This window comes from Scatophagus argus, chromosome 15 (genome assembly GCF_020382885.2).
Source record: "Scatophagus argus isolate fScaArg1 chromosome 15, fScaArg1.pri, whole genome shotgun sequence".
Classification (NCBI taxonomy): Eukaryota; Metazoa; Chordata; class Actinopteri; family Scatophagidae; genus Scatophagus; species Scatophagus argus.
In genome coordinates this window covers 16,193,051-16,210,882 of record NC_058507.1, presented here as the reverse complement: position 1 = coordinate 16,210,882, position 17,832 = coordinate 16,193,051, and the positions used below count along the sequence as shown (strand labels likewise).

At 41.5% G+C, this 17,832-nt stretch overlaps 1 protein-coding gene across 3 annotated transcripts; it reads left to right on the top strand.

Annotated features, from left to right (window-relative positions):
* Positions 1 to 261: 261 nt before the first annotated feature.
* On the top strand, positions 262 to 17,475 carry fndc5a (fibronectin type III domain containing 5a). Of its 3 annotated transcripts, none has more exons than XM_046413163.1 (6): positions 262 to 549; positions 5,560 to 5,675; positions 6,828 to 7,026; positions 13,865 to 13,954; positions 14,129 to 14,262; positions 14,707 to 17,475. In XM_046413163.1, the coding sequence occupies exons 3-6, from the start codon at positions 6,843 to 6,845 to the stop codon at positions 14,764 to 14,766; spliced, it is 468 nt and encodes a 155-aa protein (XP_046269119.1). In that variant the 5' UTR covers positions 262 to 549; positions 5,560 to 5,675; positions 6,828 to 6,842; the 3' UTR covers positions 14,767 to 17,475. The 3 variants fall into 3 exon arrangements, 2 of the variants coding, with proteins under 2 accessions (XP_046269119.1, XP_046269121.1); XR_006845439.1 differs by having other exon boundaries at positions 263 to 549; positions 14,129 to 14,322; XM_046413165.1 differs by lacking the exon at positions 262 to 549 and having other exon boundaries at positions 5,444 to 5,675.
* Positions 17,476 to 17,832: the final 357 nt, after the last annotated feature.

The following is a 17,832-nucleotide window of genomic DNA, read 5'->3' as shown; positions in this document are numbered from 1 at the left end:
TAATTCAATGCAGATTGAGGTTTGTAGAAGAAAATTCAATGTATAAGACAATAGCTTTTGATTGTTTTACAGTCATTTTTAAAGTGGCCTCACTTTATCATCCATCATCAACTCGATCCATACTGCGGCGACGGGCGAACTACCGACTCATAAAGCCGAACCGAGACAGCCGGCTGAGAAGGCTACAGGGCTCGAAAGTGTGACGTAGCGGAGTGGGAAAACCGCAATGTATTGTGGGCTTTGCGGTGTGCGTTTTACGGCGGCTGCACGCGTGACGCTGCTCTTGTGTTCTGTTGTTTTGTTTAAACAAGTTAAAACATGGCGCAAACGTGCCGTGTCGTTAACTGACAGAGTCGTTCACATGATCGCTTCGGTAAAAGCAAACGACGGGCTGAGATTTGTCTCATTTCCGACGTGGAAGCAAAGCCAAAGACCTCGGCTGGTCCTGGTGTCTCCATGCAGCTGGCCGCTGTTTACATTCATCAAAGTTTTTCCTCTTTTTTGCTGGAATTGTGCTACATCACGGCCTAACAACATGAGTTCATTACAGTAAGTGGACTTTAGAATATTTTATGCAACCTAAGATCGTAGTGTTGTCATTTATTCCCACCAGTGTGTGATAAAGAACATTTTAAACAATATCCCCATGTGCTTGACAAAACAGAAGTATGTTGTTCAGTAAGGACGTTCATTCTAGACCTTGAAAACACTATGCATAACATAACAGATTTAGAGGTCCAATTCCTACATTTTTGTAGCTTTCAACTACATCTCATATCTGTAACAGGAAGTGGAATAAGATTAAATAATCAAACGACCTAATGCCTGTACTTTATTCAGTCCCCTGAAAATGGAGACTTAGTCTTCCAGCTTATCAGACTGGATGGACAGATGTACATGATGCAACAGCAGAGCCGCGCTGTTGGTGCATCATGATGTTTACACCTTTTTCACTGTACAGTCCCACATGGAAAGAAAATATATATGTTTTTGATCTATGCCACATATATTTTCCAACATATGTGCACATATTTGAAATTGGCCACCCACATATATGTCTTTCAACTATATGTACACATATATGGACATATATGCTGTATATGGAAAATATATGTGGCATAGATAAAAAACATAAATGTTCATATATTTTCTTTCTGTGTGGGGTAACTTCCAGGTCAAAGTCAGAGAGCAAGTCAGCGAATGTGACTCAGTGTAATGTGAGTAAAAGTTTAAGGCGTTACCTTGCCCCTGAACGACTCATGTCAGAGAGATTTTCATCAGCGATGCTGGTTGTTTAACAATGAAGACAACAACTCCCATGATCCCACATTACTTCATCAATCATCAAACCAGGTCTTTTGTTTTGATCGAGTTGGATTGAGAAACCCATAATGGCTGAAGTTGCATACTGTGCATTTAACTTTTCAAAAAAAGCACTGCTCCGACTAAGAAAACAGTTGTATAATGGCTTCTTCCTTTGTCCTTGATGATGGCATGGTGATGTCATCAAGGTTATCTCAGATTTGATTTAGAGACTATCAAATTCAAGAGCCTGTATTACACACTGTGTACAGAGTTTAAAGATGCAGGCTTTTATCAGACAGTGAAGGTCTATCAGAGAGATGCTATCAGGCTGAATTATGGGAGACAGAATCCTGTGTATTTTGAGCTTAATTCATATGCAGGACTAAGGTTTCTTTCACACCTAATCTGTATGGAGTTCTGGCAAGTTTAGCCATTTGGTTTAGAACATTTGAGAGCTGTTATTGGAAGTGAACAACTAGACAGAGGTTGCCTTAAAATGAGAGTTCCATTTCAAGTGATTTTAGCATAAATTGAAAGCATAAATATTCAGTTCCTTTGTCAACTAGTGATGTGTAGTAAGTCACTGATTACAGTACTCAAGGAACTTCACCAACCCTGGTGACCACATAGTGACCATCCCACTGTAATATTAGAGTAAACATCCTTTGACTGTTCTGTTTGTGTCGGTCTGTGTGTTAAGGAGTAGTGCATTAATTAACATTAACTGGATTGTTTCATGTGGGTCCACATAGTGTTGATAATGCAGGAGGGTATCACCAAAACCTGCCCAGTCAGCTGTGGTGAAAGGAGTATTTTTTACTGAAGTAGAAGTAGTGACTCTACAATTAAGAAATATTCAGTTACATGTTCCTTAAAGTTCTCAAAATTTCACTGAAAGTATAAAAATGTTTGTTTAGAATGCACTCTAAGTATCAAAAGTGAAAGTATCAGTTTAACAGACAGCCAGTTATATTGCAGGAATATTAAAACTGAAGCATTAACATGTATAAAAACTAAAGTAAAGCACAGTTACCTAAGTACAGTCTTCGAGTAAATGTGCTTACTTAGTTACTTATCTGTCAGCCTATGGAAGTGTCATAGCAAGTTATCAGAGAGAGGACGCCTTTTTGTACATGTCAGTGTGTGCAAACAAAGAAATTGCGTAGGTCATAGTCACAAGAGCTTAGTGTTTCTCTGAGGAACATTAGGTCATGGTGTGTTTGGAGAGTAAAAGCACCAACCAGGAGATAATGAGTTATAACCTCTTCTGTGAAATCAGCCCCCTTCGCCAGGCTTCTCAGGAAACGTCAAACAAACAGCTAAACATAAGTAAAGCCACTTCAAAAATCTGAGTCCACGCTGATGAAGAGATGCATCAGGTCTCCTTCCTGTCATCTGCTGTTTGTCGGTCCATTCATCAAAATGTCGGCAGCAGGCGGGTGGAAACGTAACACTGCTCGGCCCTGCTTGGATATGGTGTGCTGTCTCTCAAAGTGCAGAATGTCAGTGTGCTACAGTAGCCCATCATCCTGTAATTACCAGCTGTGTGATTTGTACCCGTCGAGGGGCGTTAGCCTATTCAATAACTGATTGACTGGATTTTTGGTCGGCTGAATGAGATTTATATCCCGTTAAAGACAGAAGAGTCACATCACTTGGCGTTACCACTCATCCTTGTCTTTATTCATCCGTCTCCATTCTGCTTCACGCTGCAAATACCAATCAATCCCAAGAGGCCTCGAGGGGTCATAAGAATTGCTGTCTACTGCAGTATCAAGGTGTAACAACAGTCCTCTCATGGTGCGGTGTGATACAGCACACAGACTTTATGGTTGAACAATATTAGAAAAGCGATGAATGAAGACAAACTGTGTCTGTCAGAAAGCTCCACTGTCCCATTCTCTGCTAGTTGAACATTTTGGAAACTTGCCAGGAGATGAGATGTTGCCAGTCTTTATGCTGTGCTAAGCTAACAGACTGCTGGCTGTAGCTCTCATCTAACTCTCCGCAAGAAAGCAAATACATATATTTTATAAAATTTCAAACCATATCTTCAATAAATTACTCGATAAAGTGCACAGTAAATTGAACTTCAGAAATGATTTGTGTTGACACCGACTGGTGTGGTGTGGACAGCTTTTTTTTTTTTTTTTTTTTTCAAGCAAATAATTTTGTAAATGAAAGTGAAATATGCAAACGGAAAAATAAATAAAAAATGTCTAACTGAGTGAATGAATGTCCTCAATTAGACATTAAAATCAGACTGAACTTAGTTTAGGATATGATTTTTCATTCATATGCCTTCAGATCAATTGATTTTATACATTGATAATCTTCTTCCTTTAGAAAATCATGCCGACACCTTCAGGCAGCAGTTCAGACCTCTGACAGTTCACACAGCGGAATAAAGTTTAATTAGATCCTCAGGCATAACAAAGGCTACACCCTGTAAGTCATGACTGATTAGATTTACATGAAATTATGATCCATTTCGAACTCCACGGTGCTCAGTCGCATTTTTGTGCCACAAAATGTCGACTATGAGAGCCTGATCTGACTCTGCTCTGAAGTGCGTCTCACCTGGCAGCATTCAGCAGCTGTTTGAGCACACTGATTCAACTTATTTCAACATTTACACAAAATCTGTGAAACATGTTACTGAAGCTAAACATCTCACATTTTTCAAGTACAATAAACAGTGATCAATACAAGTTGTGTCTTCTAGGAAAAGTCACCAGACTTCCTTAAAAAATATTTTGTGAGTTCTTGAGTTATGAGAAACTTAAGAATGAGAAACGTAAAACTGGAAGCGTGAAATGTAGTCAGCAAAGGTTCTACAGTCACTTTTTTCCTTTCCATTGTGTCTGTCCCTTGAGACGTATGTGGAGGCGTATAATAATTCCATACCGAACTTGACCACATGTGATCGGCTCACCCACGTCAGATGTTAATGGTATGAACAGACTTTCAGTGTGTTGTTACATCTGTAGTGCAAGGCAACGATGTCATGGAGCTGACACTCAGAGCTGCCCCTTATGGTTTACGCATTTTCCACAAAAATGATTTTTATGGGAAAAGAAAACATTCAGAAGGACTATCAAAGAAAAGTCCATGTCAGACTTATTTAAAGCAAACTGATTCTCTTCAGCTTGTGCAGACAAACTCCCATCATGAGGGGTGTGTGTGTGTGTGTGTGTGTGTGTGCGCGCGCAACATACAGTAATTAGACAAGTTGATTCAGCAGAAGCTGAGCCTGCAAAAGTACACATGAACACATGCACACAGACAGAAATTTCTCTATAATGAAACCAAATCATTACTCTGTTCTGTGTCATTCTCATCCAGACCCTCACAACATCTTTTAAAAATACTGAAACAGGTCAGTCACTGTGCACTTCCAGGAAAATGTCAGCAGTGGAATTTAATGAGGACTTCTCGTAGTCACCGCTGAGAGAATTATAATGTTCAGTTATGAACCGGCCTCAACAGTTTCCATTAAAGTGAGACAGATATCATTTAATGAAGCCATATTTCTATGTAGCTTTGGGCACCACCAGGAGGTCTTCCAACACATAAAAGTAAAATTAAGATTTGAATGGCTGAGTTGAGTTAGAGTCAATATTCAGATCTGTACTTTTCAGTTTTATTTGCTAGGATTTCTCTCACTATTTTAATGGGAGAAAGTATGTATTCTGGCATCATCCTTGTTGTTTGTACATTCAATACGCTGTATTTTGTGAGGCATGAAAAAGCCCCGTTTAAAATACTGCAGTAATGTTCACTTTGATTTTGGGGTAAACTGTATAAAGAACAGAAATGGGAGCTTTTTCAAAAAGTTGTTCGGTGTTCGAAATCTCAGTGGTCATTAGAATCATTAGACAGGCAGACTGAGCGACAAAAAGAAAACCACAAATCCAGAGCCCAGTATGGAGCAATTGGTTAGCATTTCATTGAATTTCAGAAGTTGACTTCTGAGAGATGATCCACAATGGAAAATTCACAAAACAAAAAGCCAAAGCCTCAGAAACTCTACATTTTAAGTTTTGTTGAGTTGCAAACATTCCCGGCAAGCATCACAAATTAGTTATTAACAGAACTAAGAGACTTCAGTTACGTTAGCTTCTCCCTGAGGCGTACTGAGGCACAGCTGTGCTTTAAGCTAAACATCAGCTAAACATATTTGCCTCATACAGCAGGAGACAAAACAAGCTTTTCTCTCTCTTTCTCTCTCTCTGTCTGTCTCTTTGTTTGCAGATAGCTTGTCACCTCCTGTCAATGTGACCATCAAAGCAGTGAAAGCAAACTCTGCGGTGGTGACGTGGGACATCCCCGAGGGAGACCCCGTCATTGGCTTTGCCATCACACAACAGGTGAGCTACACACACAGACAGCACAGACACAACAATATATGGATTATATAGACAAAAGTATTGGGTGTTTTATATAATGACCATTATATGTGGACTGGACTCTTGTGAAATAGCGTTTTATGTGTGACCCGTATGTGTGACACATGTGGAGTTGGTCGCCCCTTTGCCGCTGTGGCAGCCGCCGCTCTTCTGGGAAGGCTTTCCACGGGTTTTTTGAGTGTTTCTGTGTGTGTGGGGGCGTTGTCATTCATGCAGTGGAGCATTTGTGGGGTTCGACAAGGAGGCCTCAGAGTCTCCAGCCTGTTGCAACTGAATTCAAGAGGTGTGTCCTAATACTTTTGTCTATATAGTGTAAGTATAATCACATGCAACCACACACACTTATTGAATTAAGTTGCGGTTCATCACTGGTTGTTTCCTGCCAAGTCCACTTCTCGTCATGTTGTTGTTGCCCTGCTCAGAGTCAGTGTGCATTATGGGAATTACCACAGGTTGCTGGATCCTTTTGGACTTGCTGTCTCCTGTTTGACAGCAGCAGACTCCGACAGCTCTGTGAAAGGGGAGGAAAAGGATATTATCTGCTGCCATCGTGCTCGCATAAACAAACAAACTCACACATGCAGACAATAACTACATCACTTTGCAAGCTGCCGACTTTATGGACACAAATACCGGTACACACAGACACAAACTCATTGACAGCAGCTGGCAGTAACATAATTGAAAGGACAGCTGCAGGGTCAGTGTGGGTCACTTTGTCACAGTGGTACTGAGGTGTGTGTGTGTGCAGGAAGTAGATATGGTGTAGAACTGTGATGTTCTGAAAGGGAAAGTACACATACATGACATTGTATTATTTCCAAAAAAAGCAAATAAAGTAGCAGCAGAAATATACAGTACATCTGTCAGTACTGTGATTATTGTTGGTACAATATACTGATTCCCCCTCATCTTACTGTACCTGCTGCCGTAATTATGCTATTTGTAATTTCACAGTACTTAAGGACGGTTTTGATAAATATTATTTGGGAAATATACTTAACTGCTTTCTTTGCGAAGATTGATACCACTTTCTTTTACCACTGCCCCTGGGTGAGGCATCTGTCCTCCTGCTGTACGTTCATCATCCTCTTCCATGTCATACTCCAACAGAAAAAAGACGTGCGCATGCTTCGATTCATCCAGGAAGTCAACACCACCACACGATCCTGTGCATTATGGGACTTGGAGGAAGAGACAGACTACATTGTGCATGTCCAGTCCATCAGCATGTCTGGGACAAGCCCGTTGAGCGAACCCTTGCGCTTCCGAACACCGAAGGAGGCCGAGACTCAAGCCTCTAAGAGTAAAGGTAAAGCGGCAAGCGAAAACACACTCACACATAAATGTGAACGCTTGCTCAGTCATCCGACATTTCCACTCACAAGATCTGCACATTTTCTTACTGTGTTTCTATCCTTTTCAAGAGAGCCAGCGCTGAGGGGACTTGGCCTTTTGACAATATCTTGACTGATTTTGTCTAAAGACCAATGAAAATCAATAGACACACAAAGCGTGAAATTAAATTTCACTACAGAGTGCTTCTGAAGCTCACCCCTGCTGACCACACGGGTGTATACTTCACTGTGTATTGACATGCATCACCAGGCTGCATCGTGTATGCACCCAGCATAACTACACAATAAAAAAAATGAGGAAACGCATTTATCAGACACAGAGAGGTAGTCAGAGCTGTGAGGGGTGGAGAATCAATGTGTTAAAGCCCTGTTCCATATATTCGTCCTCTCGTTAACATTCATCTGTCATGTGAGCTGCCATAATACTTAGGCAGGAGTCTGAACTTCTTTTATGTTGGCAAGTGGGCTGGCAGAGACATGTTGAATACAAATACAATCGTAGAGCAGTAAAGAAATGCTCCTCTCACTACTGAGGCTTAATTAGCACAGGAAGTGTTGTCTGTGTGTTGTTTCTGCAAGGGGAAGAATTTACAGAAATCAATAACTGCACAGGATCCAGATGAACAAGTGATTCTTTTTCCGTTTTCATCCTTCTGTATGGCGGCACATCATCATTTCCCTGAAGCTGCAGTTATAACTCTCTGTCCTGCTGTTTTCAAAAGCTGTGAAAACAGAAAAGTGACTCCAGCTCATTCACAATGCACAGACATGAGCAGAAGTGCCTCATAACGACAAACACACGCTCAGGTAAACAAAGAGATGTGGTAAGAGCGGTAATTCATTTTTTAATAAGAGATGGTGACACGGGAAAATCAAACTCTCCTCAGCAAAGGTTTGACATTTGTGTTCTTGCCAAAGGCTGAATGAGAAGACTGGAACCACTCTCATGTCTGTACACTAAGCTACTGCTAGCAGCTAGCTGATTCAGCTTAGCATACGGACTGGAAACACCGAACTCTGTCCTTAAAAATCCCACAAAATCCACTTATCTGCACCTTTAAACATAATTTTACTAGCAGTAAGTTTTAAATCTTGTTTCTATCTATAGTTTCTATCTTGTTTGTTCAGTGTGTACAATTAGTGTTAAAAAAGTGACCCCTGGGGTCTCCCAGACTTTCTTGGCCAAGAAAATACAGTGCCTAAAATGTTTTTCACGCTTTGGTTTTTGTGCACATTAAAAAATGTGACACAAGGCGTTAATGATCTCTAGAGATGCTTTAAGGTGGATTTTGTTATCGTTAGGCAGAGCCAGGATAGTTGTTTCCACCTGTTTCTTGTCTTTATGCTAAGCTAAGTTATCTAGCTGATGGTAATAGCTTCATGTGTGAGTGGGATCATTCTTCTCATCTAACTTATAGTGAGAAAGCAAATAAGCACATTACCCAAAATGTTCAATTATTCATTTAAATCCAGCAGAGGGCAGCCTTCAAGCTTTTCAAGTCAGGTTACTGAATGCAGTAGATGCCCCCATAAATGTTTGCTTGCTTGTTTTGTTTGGAAGGAAGGAACACAGTGCATCAGCTCACTCAGCCTTTTCTCCAAAAATGTAAGATCTTCATATACACACACGCTCACACATCGAATGAGCGCCTATTCACAGCAAAGAAGACTTCCCCGCTGCTCCACACATTTCCCACCATGCACACGTTTCACAAAGCAAATCTCCCCAGAGAGCACGTCTGATTCATCATCCTTCACTCACACTCAACAACAGCTTCACAGTTTAGGACAACACCACACATCTTTCTCCCTGGCCCATTTGCACCGCTTGCTCAAGGATGTCTGTTTAATTAGCTAAGTTGAAACAGTGAAACCCTCTGATGACAGATGAGCAGATGTTCTTCAAGTTAACATTTTGTAATGCAGTGGAAAATTAGTGTAGTTAAGATTTAGGACCACCCCAGTGTCAGAGTGAATGTTAGCTCATTTTTCATAAGTGCGAGTCATCTGTTTGAATCCACCAGGAAATGTTAGGCTTTTATACTGAAAGGCTTTATTTTACATGGTTTCCATTATTTTTTCCCCCCAACTAAGTAGCCAAAAACAAACAGCTGCAAAGTGATTACTGATCATTGATCACTGATTTTCACTGATTCGGACCTTCTTTAGAGATCAAAGCAATGATTCGGTGTGACCTTACCTGCTCATCATTTTACAAATTGCCATTAATATAAATAGTAACACATGAGTGTAAACTGAGGTGACAATATTGTTATGCTGAACTGATAAATCATTTCTAAGCTCACCTTTCATTAAGGGGACAACAAACCCAAACGTTTGGAAATGGGTTGTGTAGGTAGTGTGAAGGATTGACACTGAAAATGAGGCATAAAGAGAGGCACAGACTGTCTTACTGCAGATAATTGCACAGGGTAGAAAGTGTGGGAGAAAGAGTGTCACCCTACAGCTGCTGTTCCATTGTCTTGATATGACAGGCGACCATCCCTGGAAGAAAAGGGAGGTTTTCGCCATCCCCGCTCGACTACTCAGCCATTCTGTTCTGCCCTATCTGCTGATCTTAGTGGAAAGGATGAGCCCAAAATGCTGGATTATTCCATGTCTCTTCTAATTTCCTCTTTTAGAATGGGTTTAAGCTTCGGGAGATCAAAGGAAGTGAGTGAGTGAGTGAGAGAGAGAGAGAGAGAGAGAGAGAGGAAAAAACACAACCGGTGCACAAAGCAGGAGGGAGAGATAATGTATCAGAGAAAGACAGGAGGGGAGAACAGAGAGGGTCTGAGGAGAAAAGGAGGGCGAAGTCACAGAGCATGTCAGTGAGCACCAGACAATTAAATTCTACTGTTTTCCCAAAAACACTTTGTGCCACAGTGGGGAAATTTGTGATAGGATGCAAAAGACATACTAATATTTTTCTCTTTAAAATTGACCATTTTGAGGATAAGGAAAATTCAGAAGTACATGAACTTTACAACAACCTAACAATTTAATCCTGGTGGAATAGAAAACACTTTAAACATCATGTAGAGAAACTCTGTCACATACAGCTGTTTAAAATGGACAACCGGAGAACTGAAAAGGAGGCGGAGGGATTTTAGAAGCTATTTGAAATTCAGTTTGTGACCCTGCTGCTCACTCCTTCTGTACTTTACTCCACCTATAGTATAGGTTGCTAGATACAGTCTCTGACAGTAGGTTCCAGTCTTGTATCTTGTATTGCATCCTGCAATTGTTCACCAAAGAAAGAGTTATGCCACATAACTCCCCAAAAAATTCAATTCAATTCAATTTTATTTATAAAGCACAAAATACAGTCAAAATTGTCTCTAGGTGCTTTACAAAAACCCAGAGCCTGAACCCCCGAGCAATCAGGCAGTGGCAAGGAAAATCTCCCTTTTAACAGGAAGAAACCTTGAGCAGGACCGGGCTCACAAGGGAGTCGGCTGGGTGAAGGGGGGGAAGAAAAGGTAGACAGGACAGAGAGGATGGAAGAGAGAGAGAGAGAAACATGCAATAATCATCATTCATTACATCATGTTTAAATGTTTCTGTTTGGATTAAAGTGGCAATCCAACACACTTTGAAAGTGTATTCCTAAAACCCACAGCCCGATCTAGCAAATGGTCAGCATGTATGAGAGGCGTTACAGCTGACCAGTTAGTGCCAGTGAGGTTAGCTGGCCACAGTGTCAGGTGCCTTGGGCTGTTGTGCTTTGATTAGTTAATACTGGGCAACAGAGGCCAATCGATCCACAGAATTGCTTGTTGCTAAAGGCTACTGGAGCGTGGGGTTCCTGCCACCCTGGGCCCTCCAAATGTCACCCACGGCATCTAATAAAAGGACAGAAGTGTCTCTTCCACAACAGTCTGCAAGAGAAAGTTACTATGCATTGCTTCGTTTGATAGAAACCCGCAGGCATCTACAGGCAGACTGTTGCATGTGCAAGCTCACTTCTCTCTTTGATGCTTCTGATGTCTCCTGAATGCTTCAAAAGTGATGAAAGAGTTTTATTGCGACTGATGTGAGTCGATCCTGACTGTTATGATTAACTTTTTCTTTGTACCTTCATCACGCTCTCATCACGAGGATCCCCAGTGACCTAGACAAAGCCTTAAACATTCTCTTCATGTTCTGCTTCTTTGTGATCTTTTGACTTCTGCAGGCTTTCATGGAATCAGGCCTATTAGTGATCACTCGAAACACATCTCTATAGCTGCTCATGTATGTATCTGCCTGCGTTTAAATGCTGCTTTCATGAAGTCGGCCTTTAGAAAATCATCTTTTCTTGCTGCAGGATGCAAGGATCTTATCAACACCTGTGCTACAGCTCCTTTCCTATACTTTTCTGCACCTGTAATTTGAGACATAATCTCAACAGGAGAGGACTAGTCGACAAGTGCCAGTACAGACTGTAGTTTGAATGAGCGAAAGCACTCAGTTCAAAGACTATTCAAGAGGTAAGATACCAACCCTCAGTCGCTAAGTGACGAAGTTCAAGATCTCAAGAGTTAAGAATATAGACCTTGAACTGCAACTGTGCAAAATAAAAGAGTATGTCAGTGAAACCCCAAATGGTTAAAATGACAGAGCAGTATAGTTCAGTCATCCCTGTCTACACCAACGTGCTCTGAGAAGGTGGAAAGCAAAAGGCAGAGAAAAGACTCTTATCCTCATAGGAGCTGCAATAAACAGGAGTTGAGAGTAAAAAGATGACTTAAAACCATCTCCGTGGAAATAAGGAGAAACAGAAGGGAACTCTCCACCTTATCCACATTAGTGCGTAACTACTACTATAGCAGACGCAAAGGCAATAACTTAAAATGGCAGAGTGTTGAGGAAAAAGTAAAAAAAATAAAATGCTGGACTAGAACTGCAACTTTTAGGTCTTTTTACTTCATAATGCCAGTGTAAGTTAGAGAGGGGAAAATAACTTGGCCCTCTGCATATGTTATAGAGCAACCCCAGTGGCAGAATGAAATTCTCTTGCAGGACTTATGCACACCTTTGAGGTACTTCCTTTGAGGTATGTCTATTAATGCAACTTTATAGTTATAATCCACTTGATCTCAGAAGGAAATATTTTTCTATTTACTACCTCGGTTTGCTTTAGTCACTAGCTACTTGTCAGATAACAATTTTGCATACTCTTCCTGACCAGTAAAAACTGCATATTTCCAAATGAGCTTATTTCAAATGTTTGTGATAACTTGAAAGCTGAAGTGTTCCCTAATGTGTTAAAATCCTGCTACTTAAGCCAGTAACACTGTTTGTGTATTACACTCTGAGTACTTTTACTTTTCATACCTTAAGTACCTTTTGTTGATAATACTTACATATGTTTACAGAAGGACTTGCAGTGTAAATCCTGCACTTTCACAGTGTGGTATTGACTCTTTGATTTAAGTAGACAATCTGAACACTTCTTCCACCACTACAACCTTAATTGGCAAACATTTGATCTTTTTATTTAATTAGTCTCACAAGGAAAGGCTGAAATAAAAATCTAAACTGGTGATGACAAAACAATAAAGTAAAAGAGCCCTGCCCCATCAAAAGTCGGACTGCTACTGCAGTAAAAGGAAAAACAACAGAAACCTCCCCCATTTTTGTGCTCCCTCCTCCCCCTAATGATCATCTCTCAGTCTCTGAACTACCAGAAGAGGAAGAAATGCCCAAAATAAGTCGTTTACCATTTCATATCTGAATTTTGTATCAAACGTTTCACAATTTTTAAAGTTATTGAAATTACAAACCTCCGCTGTGATCACAACACCTTGATCTGTCAGCCGTTTTATCCCTGAGGAAATGGTGTTGATGCAAAGTTGTGAGTGCTTGAGTGCTTGTTCTGTGATACGGCAGGCTGGCAATTCTTATTACAAGAGGCCTGCACTGCACAAACATACTGGTGCTGACTTATTTGCTTTTGAGCTCAGTGCACTTGAAGTGTCAGTCATTTGACTAAGGGAAAATGCACATTTTGCTGATAAGTTCTATAATTTTGCTGTTTGGCTCTCCTTGTATCTCCTTGTTTTCCAAACTACAACTTGCCCTCAAGACTCAGAAAGTCTCCCACCTTGATGAAAATCTTTATGTCTGTAAAGTGGAAATTATTCAAAATTTAGCACAGCAAAGGCCTTCTTAAAAAGTGGGTGAATGGAAAATACTGTCATATCACCAAGATGAAGAGAAACTTTGACTGAAAATGTTGCTGCTAGGGCGGCACAGTGGTGCAGTGGTTAGCACTGTCGCCTCATAGCAAGAGGGTTCCAGGTTCGAATCCCGGTCTGGGCCCTTCTATGTGGAGTTTGCATGTTCTCCCTGTGCCATGCACATTAGGTTAACTGGCTATTCTACATTGCCCCTAGGTGTGAGTGTGAGAGTGTGTGGTTGTCTGTCTTTGTGTGTTGGCCCTGCGATTGACTGGCGACCAGTGCAGGGTCAACCCCGCCTCTCGCCCATAGTCAGCTGGGATTGGCTCCAGCTCCCCCTGATGGATAAGCGGTATAGAAAATGGATGGATGTTGCTGCTAACTATGAGTTCTGATGAAGATCAGCAGCACATTGACCAGTTATGCAGTATGATAGGATTTTTTAAATGAATAGAGTGGATGTACATGGAAAATGTACAAATTTCCTTTGTCTCATTCAGTGATAAATGACAAATAACTAGTCATATTGTCCACTGTTTTTCAATTAGAATACAAAATTTGACATTTTTGGTCATCGTCATCCACTTCCCACTAACATTCAGATAAACATGTTGCCCCCTGACTCCAGACGAAGTAACCATGGAAGAAGTGGGCCAGACTACCCAGCTGAGGGCAGGAGAGCTCATCATCATCGTGGTGGTGCTGATCATGTGGGCAGGTGAGGACCCAAAAATTTACTGAACCGGGATCAGACACCTTCACATATAGCATTTCTGTTATAATCTGTCTCAAAATCAAAAAAACCCTTGCTGGTGCTTACACAAGCAGGTAAATCTATTGATATTCAGAGGAAAGCCAGAGATGGCTGAACACTTTCTCCTTCTCCTTCCAGGTGTGATCGCTCTCTTCTGTCGCCAGTACGACATCATCAAAGACAACGAGCCCAACAACAACAAGGACAAAGCCAAAAACTCCTCAGAGTGCAGCACTCCTGAACATCCAACAGGGGGGCTGTTGCGCAGTAAGGTATAACCTATCACCCCCTCCTCCCCCCAGGGCGCCTCCCCCCTCAGCGGCGCTGGGCAGGTGAATTGTCCCGGCCACTTCTAGTCTCTTTCCACTGACACTTCACGCAAAATCATAGTGCCATCTGAACGTCAGCTTCAGATTTCAGCTAAACACCGCTTCAACGTGGCACCATTATGTGCATGACTCTGCAACATTCAAATGGCAAACACACGTCATGGCTTCTAATAACACTCAGGCCCCATACCATATCCATTTCCTGTGCTCAAAGTGCAGAAAACAAAAGTCAAAACAAATCTTTATTCAGTTCACTCTCTTGTTACAGACATCAATAAAACATCTGAGTACAGAGGCATCTTCATGCTCACTGAAGAAGCTTATAGCATGATTCCTGTGAGTCCTTCAGCCCTCTCATATCTGTCATCTTCCTCCTTCCTCCCACAGTTCCCCAAGAACAACAACAACAACAAAAGGATGCCATCTGTCAACATCATCGAGGTGTGACTGCCAGGACGCCTTCTCTTTATCCAAGACTTTGTGTTCTCACAAACAAGTGGGCCCGTTTTTAAGCCCATCTGCTTATCATGATGAGGCCAGGACTCTGGGCCCCTCGGCGGCATCTACTCTCCTTTGGCACGGGGCCTGGCACTGAAGTGAAGCTGCGGGACTGCGGGGGCCGGGCACAGCCTGTCCTGCCGGAGAGTGGAGTCTGCATTGGGACGACTGTGGTGAGAGTTCAGCAGCTGCACTGTGCTCAATAACTACTGTACCATGGGGCAGCAGAGCCAAACAGTCCCAGCTGTGGAGAGCCTGTAGATAAACCAACCCCAGGGACCAAAGCCCGTGAGCAGAGCCAGAGACCCTTTTGTTTTCACTCTCTCACCCTTTGCCACCTCTTCTTTCAGTGCATAGTCAACAACCACAAACCAGGACATTTCCTGGGTCACACTGAGATGCATCCACTTATATCTTTAATTGCATCTTCTTCAATTTACATTCTTCACATCCTTCTTTCTGCACTTTTGAAAGTTAACACTATACATCATTCAAGTTAGTTCACTATAGTTTTACTTATCTGACTTTTAATAAGGTGCCACCAGAATGCTTCTGTGGTTCTGGTATCCCCGTTTTTTCTTTTCTTTTCTTTTCTTTTTTTAGATGCCCACCTCAGGCAAAAACTCTTTGCCGTCCTGTGGGAAATGTTGTCATTCTGGCGAGCTTGTTTCCCCCCCCCTCAGGGAGTCCAGACTCCACCTGGCTAATTTAGGAGCCATTTCTTACATGCGCTGTGACGACGCCAGAGCAGCTTTAGCGGGATCACTTGGCTGACCGCCTGAGCTGCATCCCCCAGTCTTGTCAGAACAAAGGAAACTCATTCACTCGTATTGAAAGGCATCTCGTTGGTCATGTTTGCTTTTGTCCTCTAATTTCTTTAATGCTATAGATTGTTGAAATGTTACATTCCACATCTAGGATGAGCCCTTTAGTATTTCCCCGTGTCTTTCTCTTTGAGGGTGATGGATGAATTCAAAGCATTCTGGGGAGGTGAAAAACTGCCATTATGAAGTGCATTCATCTAGTTAATGAGCTTAAAAACTCTATGGACCTCTATGGGGAGGTGGACATTCCTCTGCAGAGACACTGAAGAGATCCCTTATATCAGCAATAACAGCCTTTGGAGGAGCATGGAAGCAAGGACTCAAACGTTTTTGTCCAAAACTTCACCTGCCAGCATGCAATGTTCAGAAAAATGAACAAACTGCACATTGAATATGTGGGAATTAACCCTGAGCCTCATTTACAGGTGATCCCTCTCCTACACTGTCAGAGGACAGTCTTTGAGCGCTGTTGTAAAAACTTTAGATGGTAAGCATGAACAAAAAAAAAAACTTTTTGTGAGCGCATTCTTCAACCCTGAAACATCCTTATGACATCCTCAACATAAGGGCTTCTATCGAGACTTTTCTCACTTATCAGTCAACATCTGTGCTGAGACTCCATGTTGAAGAGGCTAAAAACAATGATGTGGGGTTAACATACGGTACTGTGCACCGTATAGTTTAAGGGAATATGTTTTAAGAAAGCAAATGGTGTATCTGAGGGCTGATTCCAATTCAGTAGTGCTGCCTTAACAATTACTGTATCTTCTTATTCATCTAATAAGACAGAATGCCCCGTATCTTTATGTCACATTCATTAGCTTTCACATAATATTTGACTGTGTGTGAGAAAAGGAAAAGGAAAAAGGAAAAAAAAGGGAAATATGACTGACTGGTGACATAGACTGAGTTGAGGCATTTAATGTGTAAATATATTTTATATTTCGGTGGTGTCATTTTAGAGAGCCTTTAAAGAAATATGACAAGAACACCATGGAAAATGTATAGACTCCTAATGTAAAAGGTTAGCGCTAATGGCAAAAATACAGGTGAGACTTTAGGTTAATGCAATGCTTTCATGAATGGGCAACACTTCCCTACTATTATATATTTCTATTACATTATGTCATTGTGCTGTTCATGTGCAATAAGAAAAGACTCATTTTAAGAGGAAACGAAATGATTTAAAAGTGCAGGATATTTTAAGGTTGGAAGGTTGAGAGCCATTCAGCAACTGGAAAACTGTAGTGACATGCAGGATTTCATCACAGTCTGCAGTACTATGGCCAGTCATTTATTGTCAACTTACAAATACATGCGTGCTGGAAGAGAGAGCAGTGAAGGTTACAGTTGAGCAGAATGGGTGGAATGGTGACTGATGCAAAGGCAGGCTTCTATCACTCCCTACCTCACTCTCCCACTATTTCCACCCTTAATAAGAGTGGAAAGTCAGTCGCAGGGGCCCCTATGATTGATTAACGCAGACATTTAAGCTATTGCCAGGACAAGCGTGGTGAAGCACTGAAACAGCGTTCTGCTACGTTACACAGAGCGATCAGCATTTCAGCGAAAACGTCAGCGACCCGAAGGAGCAAGAACACTGCACCAGTAGCTGGCTCTACAATCAATAGGCATCTATCCACACCACAATGAATAATGAGGATTGTCTCCCTTTTGCCCAGGTCTATATTTTCTCAACAGTATTCCCAGTGGAATTGTTTTTTTAATTTACATTCCTCCTCTTCGGTTGCTTACATACGTAAAAGCAAGCAAAATCAGAAGTTTACTTTTGAAGCTGTTAGAGGTTTGACTGAATAAAGTTAATTCAAAACTGCATTCTGCATTCTAAACCCCAAGTTACTGTCCTCTTTGTTGCCACTGTACACACTGTATTCCTTATTACTGATTTAAATGTGGGTTGTTGTGAACATCCACTTCTGTGACAGGTTGTTGTCCAGTTTTACTGTAAAGGGAATGGTTTGACTGAGGGAAGTACATTTGTTCACTTTTTTGAAGAGCTTTAGATGACCGATAGCACTCACACATGTGCAAAGTACATGAAGCTAGAGCCAACAGTTGCTTACTGGAAACTGTGATTTGAGCAGAGCCAGGCTAGCCTTTCTCCCTTTGTTGGTGCCACTGAGTTAACCGACTGCTAGCGCCAGCTACATAGTGTACATACGAGAGTGAG

Bases quoted from the DNA above. Each gene is read 5' to 3' on its own strand.
- fndc5a (XM_046413163.1), top strand. From the start codon at position 6,843: ATGCTTCGATTCATCCAGGAAGTCAACACCACCACACGATCCTGTGCA. The intron at 7,027-13,864 runs GTAAAGCGGCAA...CCCTGACTCCAG, and splicing joins TCAAGCCTCTAAGAGTAAAG to ACGAAGTAACCATGGAAGAA. The intron at 13,955-14,128 runs GTGAGGACCCAA...TTCTCCTTCCAG, and splicing joins GGTGCTGATCATGTGGGCAG to GTGTGATCGCTCTCTTCTGT.